At 47.4% G+C, this 19,838-nt stretch overlaps 1 protein-coding gene across 1 annotated transcript in view; it reads right to left on the bottom strand.

The window, feature by feature from the left end:
* Nucleotides 1–3,380: 3,380 nt before the first annotated feature.
* Nucleotides 3,381–19,838, bottom strand: part of GATA4 (GATA binding protein 4) — a 52,443-nt gene continuing 35,985 nt past the window's right edge. The window contains exons 3-7 of the mRNA XM_082843178.1: nucleotides 16,464–16,633; nucleotides 15,314–15,439; nucleotides 7,753–7,840; nucleotides 6,059–6,186; nucleotides 3,381–4,986 (exon numbers count right to left, since the gene is read on the bottom strand). Of these exons, the coding sequence (XP_082699304.1) occupies nucleotides 4,804–4,986; nucleotides 6,059–6,186; nucleotides 7,753–7,840; nucleotides 15,314–15,439; nucleotides 16,464–16,633 (695 nt within the window). The 3' untranslated portion in view covers nucleotides 3,381–4,803. The remainder of the gene's footprint in view (nucleotides 4,987–6,058; nucleotides 6,187–7,752; nucleotides 7,841–15,313; nucleotides 15,440–16,463; nucleotides 16,634–19,838) is intronic.

Here is a 19,838-nt window from a genome sequence, read left to right as displayed (position 1 = left end):
AGTACTTGTCAGCAGAGATGAGCAGTTATGCTTTCTGTTCTTTAAAAAACTGAAGTGTAATTTATATGCAGTTTGGGTTTTGATCTATAAAAAGTGAGAAAAGCCCAAGTAATTATGTAGACAAAATAATTTCAAAACGTAGGGGTGGGGTAAAGGGGGAACTTTGGCTGTGGTAAGGCTGGAGGCCACGTTAAGGAAACCTGCAAGGATGTTAAGGGGTGGGGGGACAGGAAGACTTCCTGAAAGTGTGTCTAGCCCATACCACTACAGAGAAGTCTGGGGGATTCTCTGACTAAGTACAAAGCGATGGCTTTACACTGTAAAGCACATTAGCTGGTATCACTCATTGCTTTGTTCAGCAGAGTCCTGGTCAAAGGTCTGTTTAGGATTCTGTTATTTCAGTCTGACCTCTTTTGTTTCCCAGCCCAGCCCCAAAGTCTTAAGAGAATCAAGAACCCTAGAAATAACGGATCTTTTCAATTTTTTATTTTCATGAGTTCTAAAGGAAAAGGACAGAGGAGGGATGATAGAGCTAAATGTTTCACATGTCTAATTACAACCCAATTCATCTGAGTAAATCTATCTTAAAGAAGCAGTGGCACAAGAGACTACAATATCTTGGTTGTAACAGGGGTCTACTGGTAGTGTTCACTAATATCATTTACTAGTAGTGAACTTCATCTGAATTAAGTCCTGCAATCAGAGATTCACTGATTTGGAACTTCCAGACTGCCCAGTGATTTGAACTTCAAGTACATCTGGTTAAAAACCTATGCAGTCACGTGTTTATTTCTCAGGTGAAGCGAGGCCACCACAGCTGTAGGACAGAAGGCAGTCACCGCAGAGCAGGGAGGGGATGGAGTGTGTGCGTGACGGGGTGTGGGGATCTCATGTATCACCCTTCACTCAAGAGAAGCTCCCTCTTTGGGTCTGTCTGAAAACCCCCTCGCACAGGGCCTGCCACCGCTGCTAAGCTGGGGCTCAAGAGTACCACCTGGTACCTTGCAGGCTTTTCCTGGTTCCACTGTTCCTGTTAGCCCAGAGCACGGCTGTGTATGATCGCCTCTTTCTGTAAAACTAAACCCACAATCCCCCAGGCTTCAACCAGTGATCTAGTCATGCACAGACCTAAAGAAAACTGGACTTTGAGAAACTAGGTCTGTTTTAATGCCATTCTTGCTTGGATTATTTAGTTCTCCTTGTTATTGAAGTCTTTTTGCAAATGTTACAGCTGCAGCTATTGGAGGGGAAATAAAAATTGCACAGGAGCCAGGGTGAAGTAGAGCAGCAGTGCTCCCAGGAGGCTAAGGAACTGAACGGAAAGCAACAGTGTCCAGGGCAGGGAGCCCTCAGGAGCATGGATTCCACTTCCCAGGCTAAACCTGGAAGCTTTGAGGCTGGTCCTTGGTTCTGGGAAGATACATATCTGTGTTGGTAAGGATGGTGGCGTGTTTGTGTTCCAGCTTCCAGCAAGGCAAGGATGCAATCTGAAGAGTAGTTTCCAATGTCAGAAAATGATTTAAAAAACTGAAAACCCGTCACCTCCACTCCAAAAGCAGCTTTCCAAGTGGCTGTTTCTCATGCGCTAGTATCCAACTCAGTAAGTTCTGCGGGCTCGGAAAGGGGGGCACATCAAATAAACTCCAGCCCAGCTCCCTCTGATGCATGTTCAGTGAATATAAACTTATTTTCACTACTGTCAACCCAAGCCAAACATAATCATGGCTAAATCTGCTACTACTCACCCCCTAAAGGCATCCAAAAGTCAAATATTAAGGATTAATGCTCTTGACTGTTAAAATGATTTGACCTGTGCTTCAGAATCTTTGTCATAGTGAGAGGTGAGCCCAAAAGGGAATGTGAGGGATGTCTGAGCCCGAACACATGCCACTGGCTGCTGCACTCACCGTATTAGGCTAGACATTTCTCGTTGCTGGCCCCCTACCCACCCCCCACCTCCAGCCACTTCCCAACCATCTGGGAATTGCATCCTTTTGAGTATCCTGATTGGTAGCAACTTGACTTACTCTGAGGATGCATCGATTTGGGAAAGCAACCAAGTCTGGTGAGCAAGGAGGCTGAATCAAGCTGGATTTCACCATCTGGAGTGAAGCATAAGTTATGATTATATAAGGAGTGAGGTCAGTCTTCTGGTAGAGAGAGAGAGAGAGAGAGAGAGAGAGAGAGAGAGTGTGTGTGTGTGTGTGTGTGTGTGTGTGTGTGTGTATAATATATATATTTCTGAAAACCATTCCTGAAGGGAAGTGGCAAAAATGTTCTCAGCAAAGACTTCATCATCAGAAAACACGTCCTCCCCAAGGCCAACATAAATCCTGGTAGGTTTTATTTTTGGTTTTGAATCTCTTTTGTTATTCTTTGCTAGAGTTACCGGTTACTCATCCCTTTGGATGGTAGCTGTGTTTAGTAGCTTTGGCTATTTCTCAGCCAATTAAAAAGCTTTTCCGATTTTACATAGAAGAATGGTTGTTATAGTTTTTTCTTCCCTTACCTGCTCAAAAATAACAAGGGTGTTGTGAAAGGTCAAAGGCCGCCAGTTGCCCACTGGGTTTGGCATAAGCCAGCTGAGCGGCAGGAAGCTACTGCCAACAATTCTCAGTGGGGGTGGATTTGCCTGTCTGGGTTCCGTTCCCCAGGCCTTAGGGCCGCTCCCCTCAACCCTACCTCACTTTTAAGATGAAGCAATTAAGCAATTCTGTAGACTAAGAGAGTGAAGACAAAATGGACAAAGGAGAAATTTTCACCTTCTGTGCCACTGGCGTGGAGCACCACTGACCTCCTCCAGGGGCTTGTTTGGATCAAACCAGAAAGTAGGAGATGACAGAGCACGTCTAGCGCATGTCTCAAACCAGGAGGGCTGTAGAGACCACTGCCCTGCAGCTCTGCCTCATGCTCCAGCCACTAGTGTACCCGAGGGGAGGGGTCTAAAAATGCCCCCTTCGTTGGGAGGCAACTTCTGGGCCACAGGAAATTTAGTTAAGGGCTGGTCCAACCCTCTCCTAGGAAAGCAAGCCTAGAGGTTACCTGTCAAGGTCACAAGCTAGTCCTTGTCACTAGCCCCCGACACACACAGAGGAAGCCTCGGCCAACTGCCGAAAGGAATGAAGGGAGAAGCGATTCAGACGCAGCCTGTGAGCGGATCAGCAAAGGGGCCTCAGTGGCTCAGGGCTGCCTTGCAAAGGGCAGCAGCGAACCTCCCAGCAAAGACCTCAGAGGGAGGAGGAGAAGGGGAAGAGGAATACAGATAAATTTATTAGTTAAATACTGATTTTACAGCCATTTCACCTTAAGACAACGTTAGCAGGTTTGTGGATTAAGGAAGGTATATGAAGGCGGCTTTCTTAGAAGAAAGCGATGTAAATGATTAAAACAGAACCTGGGTTTAAAGATACTCTCTGCTACCGCCAGGAGGATTTGGGCTGGGGGCTGGGTGTTTGGAGTAGCACAGAGGAAGGCCAGTCAGCTACATTCTGTTGGCAGCCAGGACACGGAAGGAAGCGTCTTCGTGAGCCCAGGGCCACGGGCAGCGACAGCAACGTGGAGAGGAGGCCGATTCCCAGCCCGCGAGAGTGGGAGGGCACCCCGCCCCCGCCCGCCCGCCCGGTGTCTTCTCATCACTCGTCGTCTTTCTTCCATGAGTTGTGTAGTGTTGGCTTGAAATTATGTTGAGAAGCCCCTAGCATTTGGCCTCCTGGACAAAAGACGGCTGCTGGAGAAAGGACGTGGGTGCAGGAGCTGCGCCCCTCGGATGCCCTCGGTCGTCAGTCCCGGCAACAGACGCGTCTCCGCGGAACCACGGCGCATGCGCAAATTCCAGGCTGACAACCCCGCCCCGCGCAGCGCAGCTCCAGGCCCGGCGACGGTGTCCACTAGACATCCTCTCCAGAAAGATCTCAAGTCTTGGATGAATGCTAGTCAAACTTGCTTCAGCACCAGAACCGTTTTTGTTCTTACTCAGGACCCCCCTGAGCGTGATGGGGTGGAAGAAGGATTTGGGGACGTGTTCAGGCTGCGGGCAGAGCTGAATCACCGAGAGCAGTGGAGGGGCACTTATTTTCAGAGGCCTCGGGGAGGAAGAGAAGGAGCGATTTTAGCCGCGGAAGGAACTTGCGTGGGAGGCAAAGTTGCCAGATTGCGAGTTTGCCGAAGCCACTCTGCGGTGGGAGAAGCGGCCCCTCCTCCATCTCCCCACGGAGCATCCGGTAACGCTGGCCCTACCCCGTGTTTCTGGAGTCAAGATTCAGTATGAGGGATGCAGGTGTGCCGAGCCGGAAGGGGAGTGTTGGGCGAGGGCAGGACCCGCCGAGGGGCCAAGGCGTCCAAACACACGTCCATCAGACACCCTGATTCAGGCTGGAGCAGGGGCCCCGGCACCCTGCCCTCGGATCCCCCGTGCCGGGAACACCGTGCAAAAACCACCATTTCGGGCCACAGCAGTGGAAAGACAAGGGAGAAGGACATCTCGTCTCTTGTCAGGGGTGGTGAGGCAGAAAATGAGAAAGAGTCTGCAACTCCGTGGAAGGGGCTTAAGTGTGATCTGGCGAAGGGTGGGGGCTCTTCCAGATCAGAGTCTGCGCTCTCTCCAGTCCCCCACCTTGCAAAGCTATCCAATAAAATCCAGCGCCCGCTCCCCTAACCAAATCATTGACTTCAAGTTTCTTCCCAGTTGTTGTCTGGAGTCATTCCCAGACAGAGCAGGCCGGCCCCCGGGAGCCCAGAGCCTCATCTCTGCTGTCCTCCGAGTCCCAAGTCCATGCAGGAATCCAAGGAGGGAAGGAGGTGACATTATGCAGTGATTATGTCCCCGTGACTGTCAGCCAAGGCCAGGCTGTTCCAAGGGTCCTGCTTGGAGCTGGCCTGCGGTGACTGGTTGACAGAAGACGCATAACCTTGCGGAGAGAGCTTCAGGGCCGAGAGGACTGGGTGGATGGAGGACCCGTGGCCGGACATCGCGCTGACCGAGAACGTCTGAAAGCGAGAAGTAATAAGATGCGGTCAATGGGATCCCTCCTGGGGCTCAGGAGGGGGTCTGGGCTGGAGAGGGGAGCCCCATTCCACAGCTGTGCCCAGGCTGGCTCCCACCCCAGGAAGGGGACGAGAGGACAGGGCCAAAGGACAAGGGCAGGAGAGGCAGCAGGCAGCACTCTGTCCCCCTGACCCCTGTGTTCTATGGGATACAGGGGGTCTGCGTGACTCGTCAGCTGCTTCTGAGCACTGACCCAGTAGCTTCGTGACTATTCTGGTTTCTCAGAAGCCTCTGACGGTCACACGAGGCATTTTCTACAGTCTTTTCACCATCAATCTCCATTTTCAGAAGGAAGCCATCCCCCCGCCCCCCCGCCCAGAAGGGGCTCCTGGCTCTCCTGGCCCCAGGGCACCAGCTTCTCTTCACCCTGACGGCAGAAGGCTCCTTTGGACTCGCCCACCTCAAGTACAGGCGGAGAAGAGATCAGAGTTAATGGGAGACCGTGACCAAGCTTGGGGGCATCCTGATCCCGGAGGGGGGAACCACACAGGGAAGGGGCTAGAGGAGCAGGATTGCCATTGTATCTGACAGAGGGAAACGAGGGTCCTGCTGGCCCGTCTTCTGGACACACATGTGAAGCTGGACCCGCAGCCAACCCTTGTGACAACGGCATCCTGCCTGTGACCTCCTCACCAACCCCAGCCCGCCCGCCCTGCCCTCTGCAGCTTCTACACCTTTGCCCACGCCAGGAGGGGCCTCCTCCTCCCCTTCCTCCTGTTAAGATCTACCCACCCTCAAGGCCAAGGTCAAGCCACCCTTACTTAGGAGACAGACTGGCCTAGAAAGCCCCGCTCCGCCTCCCACACAGCGGCCGCGCTCTGATTCCGATTGTAGCAATGCTGTGTGCCAGCACACGGGTCCTGGCACAGAGGAACTGCTAAACGCGTGCATCACGGTCGTGTGTCCAAATCGCTGTAGCTTGATCAGATGTGCTGAAACATATCCTCGTGCAGACAGCCCCTCGCCTCGGGCGGGAGCCTGGCCGCCTGGAGTCTACCCCCCAACGAGCAGTACCTGCGACAGGGAGCTGCCGTGCCCATAGTGGGATGAGAGCCCAGGCTCTGTCTTGATGGGACGCATCTCTTCCGCGCTGCTGCTGGAAGCGCTGGTGGTGGGAGGGAGGCTCTCACTGCCCGAGGGACCTGGAACAAGGCAGAGTCAGGACACCCAGCCCAGGGGCAGGGACAAACGGATGGCGGCCCTTGGAGACAGCCAGGGCAGATCCGCGCTAACGGCTTGTCTACATTTGCTGGGGAGAGAAGCAGGGTCCTTCCATCAGTGCAGGGCAACGGTTCTCACAATGAAGCAGAAGTAGCAGAATTTCAAGGGAACTTTTTCAGATGACAGGCTCACCACCGCTTATCCCAAACGCTTGGGGCTACGTGTGTCTCAGGATTCAAACTTTTGGATTTTGAAAAGGACAAAGACTGAGTATTAACAGAATACCTGCAGCGGGGTCTGGGACAACACCCCGTAATTAAATACATTAATAGTTCTACAGCAAAACATGGGAATATTCGCACATGGGATAACTGAAGACTGTAACTAGCCTGTGTCAGTTCAGATTACATTTTACTGCCAAATCTAGCTCCCTGGATTTGGAATTTCGGATAGGGGATTGTACACCTGAACCGACGCCTGCTCCCGCTGGGACCCCACCATGTAAAGAGATGAAGTTCCCCAGGGGAAGGTGCTGTTCGTATAAACAATGTGGAAGCAGGGAGAAAGGCCGAGGACCTGGTGTGAGCCAGTGAACGCTCTGCTAAGACGTGACTGCCAGAAGGAGCGAGCCACTGTCGAATCTGGAAAGGAGAACTTTGGTCATGTTCTCAGCAGTGGAACAGGGAAACTTATCTGACTTTGTCAGGCCTTAGATTAGAAGATAAACTTTCCATCATATCAGCCGACTTAATTTCTCCACAACTGCCACATTTTCCAGTGAAATCTTTAATTTGACAGCGGTACTGAGGAGGGAGTGCTCTTGGTAGGGGACCCGAGTAGTCCTCATTCTGAAATCTAGAAATTGAGAAGGCAGAGTATATATTGAACAGAATATGGGCCCTGAAGTGAAAACTCTTGGGTTTAAATTCCAGCTCTACCCACTCACAGCTGTGTGACCCTTGTGATGTCACTGCCCTCTCTGAGCCTCAGCTTGCTCATTAGTAAAATGGAGATCATAAATGGGGTCTCATGGGGGTCTGTAAAGATCAATGAGATAATATTTGTGAAGGAGCTTGGCAAGGTACAGAGTACTACAGGATGTTAATTATACACTGGCTTACAAATTAATGTTACAAATCAATCTGAACATGACTCACAGGACCCCTGTCTTCCTGCACCCCACTTAGCCCAAAGCAAATTGAAAGAACTTGAGTTCCTGAGTGGCTGGAGCACCAAAGATGGAGGGACCGACTCATGTTCCTTTTTCCTCCAGGCCCTGAACCGGTCCAGCTGGACCTCTGCAGTCTTTGCAACTGGCAAAAACCAGGCCTTAACATGAGTTAAGCCTGCTTTAAAAGCTCCCAATATGTTCCATGGTGATGTTACTTTTGCACTGGGTTATGCATTCTGTCCTGAACGGCCGGGGATGGACGATGCTATCATTACACCCTGGTAACCTGGGCTGGCCCACCTGAGCATACACGATGCTCACACACTCTGAGAGCTACTGAGTTATTCATATAATTACACATCGATCTTTTTCTCACCTGCTGGTGTCTTCGATTTGTTAAGGTTCTTGGGCTTCCGTTTTCTGGTTTGAATCCCCTCTTTCCGCATCGCAAGAGGCCTGGGGACCTAGGGGGTCACAAGTCAATATACGTGGTTTTCCATTTGTACCTGACCCGTGACATTATTTACACACACACACACACACACACACACACACACAAATACACAACGAGAAGGCCAGATCTATGCAATTCCTCTACAAACCTTGGGGCTGAGACTGAGTGAATCAGGCCTGGAACTCCTGCTGAGCAAGAAATCAATTCTACCAAAAAAAAAAATGTGTTGAGCATGTCTATTCCATGCTGGGTATTATACTAAACTCTAGAGAAACAAAGACCTAAAGACACAGTCCCTTCTCTCCAGAGGTTCACAGTTGGGAAAGACAGACAGATAGAAGATAACCAGATTCATAGGTGATGAGGGAAAATAGAAAAGAAACACTGAACTGTGTCCCGGGCTGGGGGAGGGAAAGTGGCACATGGGCACATCAAGGCAGGCCTCCCTGAGGAGGTGATGCCTGGGTTGTAGGAGACTGTCAAGTCGATGAGGGGCAGACATTTCAAGCAGCAAGAACAGCACGTGCCAAAGCCGCTAACTGATCAGCCACACTGGGACACTGTGCGAGTGAAGACGGGGTGCTATTAATAGCTATGCCGAGATCATGGGCACGCCCTGAGGCGGCCTGGAGAGTGGGGATGTAAAGTCACTCTACACGGAGCAGCTCTGCACCGTGCTGAGCCTGGCTGGGGCAAGTGGTGGTTTCCATGGGTGTCGGGAGCAGCGGGGACAATGGCGGAGAGACTGCCCTGTGGCCAGTGCCTGAGTCCTTTATGACAGCACTTTAGGGCGTCTGAATTCTCCTAAACAAGCAGTGACTGTCGGGCATCACACTCCTGAGCCATTCAAGATGCCTAAACAAGTGTCGGGGGCAGGCCTGCAGGGTCATCTTTCTACTATTTTAAAATAGTGTGCCTGCCCCACATCTGGCTTCTTTCAGGCCTGGCCAACCAAATTGTTTAGCCCCTGGTCTGTGCTAGTCTCCCATATGGGACTAACAGAGGCCACACCCGCAAATACAGAAGGACAAGTGATGACCACGTCAGAGATGTGAACATGGAATTGTTAAGAAAGAAGTGCAGGGAATTCCCTGGCGGTCCAGTGGTTAGAACTCTGCACTCTCACTGCTGAGGGCCCGGGTTCAATCCCTGGTCAGGGAACTAAGATCCCACAAGCCGCGCATGGTGCGGCCAAAAAAAAAAGAGAAGTGCAGTAGCATACGTGAACTCGAACTGCCTTCTAGTCAACTGAGAGTCAGATGAGACAGCACTCCCACTCGTGGAGGAAAGTATCCTCCCCTCCCCGCCCTGCCTCCCCCTACCACCCCTGCCCCCGCGCCTACCTCTTGAAGACCATCCTGACTTCAGAAGAATCCTGTCCTCATGTTTATCCCCACCCACCTCAGTACTTTTTAAAAAAAATTGTCATAAAATGCACATCACATAAAATTTACCATCTTAAGCATTATCAAGTGTGCAGTTCAGTAGTGTCAAGTATACTCGCATTAATGGATAAAGTCACCTGTGACAATATAGTGTAAAGAAAGGGAATGCTTTCTAAAAAGACTTCGCAGATTTTCATTGTGAATTTTAGGTGGCAATTTTGAATTTCGGCTGCCAGTGCCAACCTCAAACCTGTAATTCTTAACACAGACGTTAAGATTGTACTCGTAATTATGATCAGATATATGTTAATTGATTTTCCTAACTTGGTGTCAGTTTCTAAGGATAAGTCTCCTCTTAGATGCCATAATTAAATGTGTTTAGAGCTGATGATAAATTTCTTAATCTTAATTATTCTGGGAGTATTGTCCTAGAGACATTATGTTCTTATGAAAATTCCAAATACCAAAAATGCCACAGGGTATTTTGACATAGCATAGTGATGGTGGGGAGAAGAAATGCATGTGACTGAGAGAGTCATTAATTCAGTGTTTCTTAAAACTTTTTTTTGTTTGTTTGTGGTACGTGGGCCTCTCACTGTTGTGGCCTCTCCCGTTGCGGAGCACAGGCTCCGGACGCGCAGGCTCAGCGGCCAGGGCTCACGGGCCCAGCCGCTCCGCGGCATGTGGGATCTTCCCGGACCGGGGCGCGAACCCGTGTCCCCTGCATCGGCTGGCAGACTCTCAACTACCGCGCCATCAGGGAATCCCCCTTAAAACTTTTTTTATCAACCCCACCCCCAAAGCCTTTTAAACTTTTTTTTTTTTTTAAATAGTGCCCCAATGAATTTTTTTTGGCCGTGCCACACGGCTTGTGGGATCTTAGTTCCCCAACCAGGGACTGAACCCGAGCCCTCGCCAGTGAAAGCATGGAGTCCTAACCACTGGACCGCCAGGGAATTCCCCCAATGAATTTTAATATCATAGATATGCTGTATATGTATTATATCTGCTTTATACATGAAAAGACTAGGGGATTTTTTGGTCCTACTTGGGGGTGACACCACCCCCATTTGATAATGCGCATTCTAATATATCTCTTTTAAAAGGAGAGGGGACCTAGTGATAGACATTTGCACTGGCAGATGTATCTCTATGTGTGTCCAAATCTTGAAGCAGTATTTTTTTCTGCCAGCGTCACTAGAAAATAGAAGAACTTTGTTTTCTGCCAGTCACCATCTTTTAACAGCTGTGCTTTATACCCTTCCCACCATAGGCATCAGACAGATCGTTTCCCACTGGCTTTGGAGGTCTTGCCAGATTCTTACTTGATTTACAAATGTATCATAAATAGAATCATTCAGGTTCCTTCTCATCTATAAAAATCAATTAAAATCCTAGGTGAATGAATTTATTTTAATTAAAGTTTTTCATCATAACACGTTGATAAATGGCATTGAAATTTTACTGAGGAGTCGACTGTCATATTCAAGTAGGCTGCTTGCAGGAACTGATAGAACTATTGGTTGATTTAAAATTTAACACAGATGCCAAAGTTTTAGTGTACATTATTACCTAGACTACTGCATTATCTTTGTAAAAATTTCCTCAGATGCTATGTACAGGTGCCATGTAAAACAGGCTAATGTGCATTTCTATGAGAATTCTGGTAAACTGCCTTGCTATGATTTTTCATGTAAAGTATGTCCTCTAGTATTGATGCAGAGTATCTATTCACCAGTCTACTGAAACCTAGTGGTTTAAAATATGATTATTAAGAAATAAGTTTTTGGGCTTCCCTGGTGGTGCAGTGGTTGAGAGTCCGCCTGCCGATGCAGGGGACACAGGTTCGGGCCCCGGTCCGGGAAGATCCCACATGCCATGGAGCAGCTAGACCTGTGAGCCATGGCCGCTGAGCCTGCGCGTCCGGTGCCTGTGCTCCGCAAAGGGAGAGGCCACAACAGTGACAGGCCCGCGTACCGCAAAAAAAAAAAGCAATAAGTTTTTAAGAAGACTTTATTTAAGTGGGATCTAGAAGATGTGATAAGTACTTTTGACTTCAAAATAATGAATTTATAATTGGCCTCTGTCTAAAAACTTGAATTGCAAAAAAAAAAAAAAACTTGAATTGCAGTGGATTTGTACCTAAACACAATCTTATGCGTAATTGTATGAAATTTGGTGTGGATCAGAAAGGCTTTCCCTCCCCACTTTTTTTCCTTCTATTTAACTGTGGGCTATTAGCAGCCATATCAAATCCAATCATTTTAATTTTCCGATGCACCTATAATCCTTTTATCCTTATTCTAAGATTATCATTTCAACTCTTAATGAACTGAAAAAATGGTGAGGATACTTTACAAATTCACTCAATCACTGTCAATTTAGTAACTCTTTTTTTTAAAAAAATAAATTTATTTATTTTTGGCTGCTCTGTGTCTTTGTTGCTGCGCACGGGCTTTCTCTAGTTGCGGCGAGCGGGGGCTACTCTGTTGCGGTGTGCGGGCTTCTCATTGCAGTGGCTTCTCTTGTTGCGGAGCACGGGCTCTAGGCACACGGGCTTCAGTAGTTGTGGCACGCGGGCTGTAGAGCATACGCTCAGTAGTTGTGGCACACAGGCTTAATTGCTCCGCAGCATGTGGGATCTTCCCGGACCAGGGCTCGAACCCATGTCCCCTGCATTGGCAGGCAGATTCTTAACCACTGTGCCACCAGGGAAGTGCCCCAATTTAGTAACTCTTAATAACCTTAGTTAAAGTAAAAGCTCAACTGCTTGTGCCTACTATAGAGCCGTTGAGGAGACGTGGCAACAGATCTGCTCAGTCCTTTGCTTTGTAGACTTTATCTAGAGGGACCAGTCAATATCTTATTAAACTATGATATGATTAGAATGGTTATGGTTGTATTATTGCAGGTCTGGGAACTATGCATTAAATGTGTCTAATGAATTTGGGGTGCTACAAAGTTATCAAATATAACTGAGCTGTTTCATTTTAGGGAATTTCCAGTCAGTGTAGCCATTTTTAAATATTTTAGGGTGAAAATAGTTTAAACCATTTTTTTAAGCTTGAAATCCTGAAGGCTGTGCTTCAAGTTGACTTAGAGGTAAACCTATTGGGGAAATAAGTGACCCACTTACAGACTGAAGGCCTCTATTACTTCAGAAAGATGTTCTACATTTTCTGGCATCCTAAGAATAAGATTTTATCTCTGTAAGTACACCTCATTTCCATTCTAGTTAGGACTAACGGATCCTCGTGTGGCAAAGAGCTGAAGAATGGAGAAAACTGGATAGCTGATAATCCAGATAGTTCTTAGCACTCTGAACAACCCCAAGTACAGCCATCCAAGCCAGTAACTACATTGCTGCATTATTTCTTTGTGAAATTTGCTTCTTATCTGTACCCTTGAAATTGAATAACATTTCATGAGATTCCTTAAAAAAAAAGTATACTTGCATTGCTATGAACTATCACCACCATCCACCTCCAGAACACTTTTCATTCTGCAGAACTGAACTCTGCTCATTAACTGGTCACTCCTCATTTCCCCGTCCCCTCAGCCCTTGGCAACCACTATTCTACTTTCTGTCTTTAAGAATTTGACTCCTCTGGGACCTCATGTAAGTGGAATCACACTGTGTTTGTCCTTTTGTGACTGGCTTCTTTCATTTAGCACCATGTCCTCAAGGTCTATGCATGTTGTAGCCTGTGTCAGAACTTCCTTCCTTTTTTTTTTTTTTTTTTTTTTGCGGTACGTTGGGACACGCAGGCTCAGCGGCCATGGCTCACGGGCCCAGCCGCTCCGCGGCATGTGGGATCTTCCTGGACCGGGGCACGAACCCGTGTCCCCTGCATCGGCAGGTGGACTCTCAACCACTGCACCACCAGGGAAGCCCAGAACTTCCTTCCTTTTGAAGGCTGAATAATATCCCATCGTATGTGTAGACCACATTTTGCTTATCCATCCATCCATCAATGGACACATGGGTTGCTTCCACCTTTTGGCTATTGCGAATAATGCTGCTGTGAACATGAGCATACAGATGTTTTTTCGAGATTCTGCTTTCAATTCTTTTTGGATCTATACCAGAAATAGATTGCTGTATCATATAGTATTTCTATTTCTAATATTTTACAGACACAATCCTTTTAATACCTGCATAATATTCCTCTATCAGTTCCTTTTCTCGTTCCCCTATCGAAGAACAATAGTTTCTTTAACCATTTTCCTCCCAAAGGTTTTTTCCCTCCATTTTCATTATTACAATGATTCAACAAGTATCCTTGTATACACTTCTTACAAAAGTTGACCCTTGAACAACATGGGTTTGAACTGCATGGGTCCACTTAAATGTGGATTTTTTTCAATAGTAAATACTACAGCACTACATGATCCGTGGTTGGTTGACTCTGCACATGTGGAACCACAGGTAAGGAGAAATCATGTACACGTAGGGCAGACTATAGGTTAGAAATGGATTTTTGAGTGCAGAAGGTCGGCACCCCCAACCCCTGCATTGTTCAAGGGTCCATATGTTTTCTTATGAGTATTCTTAACTATATTTTTAGACTTTTTTTTTTTTTGGCTGCGTTGGCTCTTTGCTGCTGTGCGTGGGCTTTCTCTATTTTAAGACATTTTTAAGCTCATTATAACAAGAAAACATGAAAAGATGCATGAGATTAAGTTAATAACAACCTCTCCCATCTTACTACTATCAATCCTCTGCCCATGAGGCAATTGGAATAACAGCCTGTTTCTTACATTTTAAAAAGTTCTCAAACATGTGTGCACATGTACATATCTATATACATATGTATGTGTATTCATCCGTCCAAAAGTGTTCAATGTATATATAAGCAACTACATATAAATTATGTTCTCCCTCTTTCTTTATAAAACTGGAACCATGCTATGTACAGTGTTCTGCACGGACTTCGTTTTTAAGCACTATGTAATGGAGATTGTTCCAAATTAGAACATAAAGAGCTTTGGTAATTCCCTGGCGGTTCAGTGGTTAAGACTCTGCACTTTCACTGCCAAGGGCCCGAGTTCGATCCCTGGTTGGGGAACTAAGATCCCACAAGCCATGTAGCCAGAAAAAAAAGAGGCTTGTAGAAGCTCTCTGTATTCTGGAAATATTAATCCTTTTTCTCATGTATGTGTATATTGGTTTTACTTTCTTGGGGTATCTTTTTCCATACACTAATATGAAATGTTATACAATCAAATATATCTAATTTTTCTTTTATGGCTTAAGAGTTTTGAAAACTTGCTGAAGAAAACGTCTCCTCCCTTAAGGTTATATAAATACTCCCCCTCTACATTTTCTTCTAGCATTTTTATTGTCTCTATTTAAAGATGTTTTACGTTTCATATGTTTAATACATCCAAGTTTGTTTTTGCTTTTGGTAGGAGGTAGAGGTCAAGTTTTCTTTTTGTTTTCCAGATTATGTCAATACAGTCATTCTTAAAAAGCTATCCCTTATCCATTGAATTGTTACCTTTGTTATATATCAAACTACCACACATATAAACTATTTTTTAGTCTCTTCAACTGTGAAATGGGAATTAGACTTATGTAACGTTAAAGATGGAAATGATGTTCCATAGCAATGTCTCTGTTATGGTCTGAATGTCTGTGTCCCTCTCAAATTCATATGTGCACAAACCTAACATGCAAGGTGATGGTATTAGGAAGTGGGGCCTTTGGGAGGTGATGAGGTCATGAGGGTGGAGCCTTCATGAATGGGATTAGTGCCCTTATAATAGAGACCCCACAGTGCTCCTCTGCCCCTTCCACCAAGCGAGGACACAGTGAGAGAAGTCTGCCACTGGACAGGGGTCCTCCCTCAACCCTGCTGGCCTCTGATCTCGGAGCTCCAGCCTCTAGAACCATGGAGGTTAACTGCTCTTGTTTAAGCCGCCCAGTCTATGGTATTGCTATAGCAACCCTAACGCACTACGACAGTCTCTAAGGTCCCTTCCAGATCTACATTTCTTTGTTAAGAAGGAGAAAATGAATTATGATCTGCAGGGAGGAAGAGGGTTGAGACCCGAGTGGTGGAGGAAAGCGCGGGACACGGTCGGGGGACCCTTACGCCGTGGAGCTTCATGTAGAGGCCGCAGGCATTGCACACGGGCTCGCCCTCGGCGTTGCGGCGCCACAGAGTGGTGGTGGTAGTCTGGCAGTTCGCGCAGGAGAGGCCCACTCGGCGGGAGGCGGACTGCAACACAGGAGACAGACCCTTCAGGTCCAAGGACAAGGACACGGCAGGTGCCGCAGCATCTCGCTTCACCGGCAGCAAGTGTGGGGCACGGCTGGGTGAGAGTCTCAGACCAGCCACTGCACCGGATGCTCAGATGCCGCGTCCTTAAGCCTCTCCTGGGGGCGTGGGAGCAAAAGGGCTGTGCTGCAGGGGATGGCAGATCCTGGTCATAACTGCGGCGTCAGCAACATTATTAGTCACTCGCGTCAGGGAAAAGCCCAGCAAGCCCTGCACACTGTAGGCAGAAAAGCTTCTCCCCAAAGTAGAACGAATCCGGGCCTCAGGGGCCGGGAGTGAGAGGGGACGAGGAATTACTGTGTCCGAGTGTCTTCAAAGACTGACCTCAAGAAAGGGAAGCACCAGGGTTTATCCCCTCTGTTCTTCTTTTCCTAATATCTGTGGAAAGCTAGTTCAAATTGGTCAAAATCAAATTTTAGTAGAAAAGACCAGGAAACTAGGAGACATAAACTTGGTTCCAACTCTTCCCCAGCCACAGGGCCCAGCATGCCCCACATAATCTCCCTGGTCTTTGGGTTTATCAATGGATCAACTGAAAACAGGGTAAGTCACGACACAGAAAGGATGAATTAGCCTTCCTTGTGGAGTTGATGTGAACATAGGCGATACACCAGACAACGCTGGGTCGGGGAGCAGGAAGTCTGGACTCTGGTCCCTGAGGGGAGACTCAGTGTCTAAGTGGCCATGGGCAAGGCCATTAGCTTTTCTGAGCCTCACTGTTCATTTCTGCATAACTAAGGGGTTGAACTAAATGGCCTGGACCATCCTCGTAGCTCAAGCCAACTCTGAAGGTGTAAGAAATTACTATTTGCCACTCATCCAGCCCTTAAACCTGCACCTTCTCTGAAACATGACTTGAAGCCCCAAACTCAAAACCAGGAATTTCCCACCAAGGCCGAGCCCTGAAGCCAGGAGCTGACAGAAAGAGAGAAGCCTGGCTGCTGGGCGCGCGGCACTGGCTTACCAGGCGGCGCTGGGGCTTGATGAGGGGCCGGTTGATGCCGTTCATCTTGTGGTAGAGGCCGCAGGCGTTGCACAGGTAGTGTCCCGTCCCATCCCGCCGCCACAGCGGGGTGGACATGGCCCCGCAGTTGACACACTCTCTGCCTTCCGAGAAGTCGTCAAACATATCTACTGGGTGGGAAACAATACAGAGGATTAGTTCTCTGTTTATGCCAGAAATCTCACAGCGGAGAATCTAGACACCAAGGAAATAATGCCCTCTCCTTGCAAGGAGTGGAAGACGGATCGCTTTGGGCTGCCTGGCTTTTCCTCGCTCGGCCCTAAGCCTTGGGAACCGGCTCAGAGGGCTGTCCTAGCAAGCGGACCTTACCCCCGGCATCCCAGACACAGCAGGCTCTCCCTGGTCACGAGAAAGGGAACAGAGTGCGGCAGAGACCACGAGCACCTGGATTTCTCTCTTCAGAGCCTGGCGGGGGCGGGGTTTCACCTAACACTGAGTTCCACTCAAGACCTTCTTTCTCTCTTTTTTCCCTTTCAAAATTGAGATTCCATTTCCTTTTCAATAAAAATATAATAAATATTTACTTCGGGAAAGTTAAATGCTGGAATGTGTAAAAAAATATAGGAATCGTACATAATCCTGTAACTCAAAGATCACCATGTTCTTAACATCTTGTTCTGTTAGAGCCTTTGCAACGTTTTATATATTGACATATTTTTGTCTACTTGAGGTCAAGCTGTATCATTTTGAGCCCGTTTTTTCACTTCATACCAAAGCATTTTCCCACATTAGAAATTCTTTATAAACGCATTTTAGTGTATGTTACCCCATGCTAGGACTGCGCCATCCTTCATTCTCATTGGACTCTACTTAGCCAGTTTCTGACTTCTGTAGACACCACTCATTTTGAAAACTAATCTTGGCATTTCTGCTTATTCCTTCGGATACTCCCCTAGACGCAGAATTACTGAGCCAGAGGGACTATCTTTTTCTGAAAGTTCTTGAAATTTTCAAACTTTCCTGCAGAAAAAGGCTGTAACTCATTTTTCTCATTTCAATGTATCTGTATGATATGCTGTGTCATAGCTTGACATTTTTCTTGCTTATTGGAACATAAAATAAAGGTGCATATTATGAGCAATGGTCTTTTAGAGTGGAACCCGTCCACAGGAACGTGGCCATCCCTGCCATTTCCCTGCACTCACTCACAGGCCCCTCCCTCCCCATCACCTTTGTCTTCCATGTCTATAGAATTTAACAATTGACTCATCTCACTCGTGGCCGTTTCAGTCATCCTGCTGAGACAGGCTGGGCCAGTTTCCTTATTCCTTGTGATCTACATAAAGTCTGGCTCAGAACTTCCAGAAGTCTCTCTGACTCCATGTATACAAAATGCTTCCTATTTTGAACATTTTTATATCCTTTCTAAATTTTCTGTCCCTAAATACAGCCACCCTGGTGTTCAGATTGTTCTTGTCCCACTACCAGAGGCAAAAGTGGATTTTTCTCTAGTTCAGGGGGGAGACTTGGGGAGGAGGGTAAGAGCTCTCCCTCCATCAGCCTAGCCCCTTACCCTGGGGTTTAAGGCCGCACATTCTGCTAGTTCTGTGGCCTCGTTACCTGCTCTGAGGGAACTCGGGCTGGAGAAGAGGATGGTGGAGGCCCTCTCCTCAACTCTGGGTACACAAACAGTCATTTGCACCTGCAAACAAGTAACTATGAGTAAACAGTGTGCAGGTGTGAGGGGCTGTTTGCTCAGGCCGGGGAGCTGAGCACACATCGGTCACAAGAGAGGCTATTTTTGCACCTGGGTCACACTGAGAACCCTCCAGCAAGGTCACCTGCCTTGAGAGCCGCACATGACACGATGACTCCTGTTCTCGGCTTGCTTCCCCAAACCCGGGGGGGAGGCATGGAGTGAACAACCTGCGTGTCACCCTCCACCTGCCCTTGCCCGGTGGCCCTGCTCCCTCGGCCCAGCCTTCCAGTGAGGGGACTGCAAAGGCCAGGGGAGCTCACAAAAGGCCCTGAGACCAAGGAGGGGCGCTGGCAATGTCCTCATTTTGTAGAGTGTTTGCAATCAACACTAGATGGCGCTACAGCCCCTAAATTGATCCTCTGCATTCCTATCTAACTCACGACGGAGGGCTTTTTACATCACCTTTCCAGTCCAAACAGAGCACAACCCAATTAGTCTATTTTTTTTTTAACACTGAAAAAATTTAAACATATTAAAAAGTGGCCCAAATAGGAAAATGAGCTCTTATTTAATCACCATCCAGCTTCCAACAATTTGTGGCCAATCTTGTCTCAGGTACACCTCCTCCACCCACTTTCCCCCATCCTGATTTCTTTTGAAGAAAATCCCAGACATTCTGTCATTTCACTCATAAATATTTCAGAACGTGCCTCTCACCGATGAAGATTCACACTCTTTTCCTTTTAAAGATAAGCAAACCAACCTCTTTCCTATGTTCCAGTTCATCTAAAGAAGGCTGCACAGGGAGAGGGTCTTTCTCCATCCATTCCTCTTTTCTGGAGGGGAGATTCCCTTTTCTCTTCATATTTATTGTTTTACACCCAGGACAGGATCTCAGCCCAGGAGCCTCCCTAGCAGTCCTGGTCTCTCTACTGGTTACTGGCCTGACTACCTTGAGAACCCAGCACCGAGGCTCGCCTTAGAAATGCCTTCTTGCCACACAGAATGGGTTACACAGTCAAGCAACCATTTTACAGGCTGGGGGAAGGCACTGGAGGTTGGCAAGTGTGTATTTGTCACCGACAAATACTTACTGTGGATCTGCTCTTTCAGCACTCTGATAGATGTCACAGGAGCTCAGAATGCTAATGACCTGGTTGGGCAGATCGGGTCAGAGTATCAGTAAGGAGTAAATATTACTGAATTCATTTGGGCCACATATCTTAAACAAGGTGGGCATTACGGTGGCAGAGACTTCTTGCCTAGGGTAGGAAGTGCAGAAGTCCCAGATTGAAGAGTCAGGTGTTACAACAGCAGCCAAAGGAAGGATGGGGAGGTGAAGGCCGTGCTTCCTAAAAGCATCCCTCAGATACACCACGTCTCCTTACAACCCACCACACCTCCAAATGGGCAAAGTTTCCATATCTTCTACCAGAAAATCTTGCCATCCAACCCACTCAATGGAACGTTACATAATTGTAAATGATGATGACAAAGACAACCTAACAATAAAGAAAAATGCCTACCTCCCATGTTAAATGAAAAATGCATCACGCAAAACACCAAATACACTGTGATGGCAGCTGAGACTACCAGGAAAGGGCTTCTGTTAGGCTAATCAAATTGTACAGACTTTCCATTTTTTTTTAATTTTTTTATTTTTTAAATTTACTCAG

This window comes from Leucopleurus acutus (genome assembly GCF_964270905.1).
Source record: "Leucopleurus acutus genome assembly, chromosome: 7".
Taxonomy (NCBI): Eukaryota; Metazoa; Chordata; class Mammalia; order Artiodactyla; family Delphinidae; genus Leucopleurus; species Leucopleurus acutus.
The sequence above is the reverse complement of the archived record's forward strand: the minus strand, read 5'-3'. Positions and strand labels throughout refer to the sequence as shown.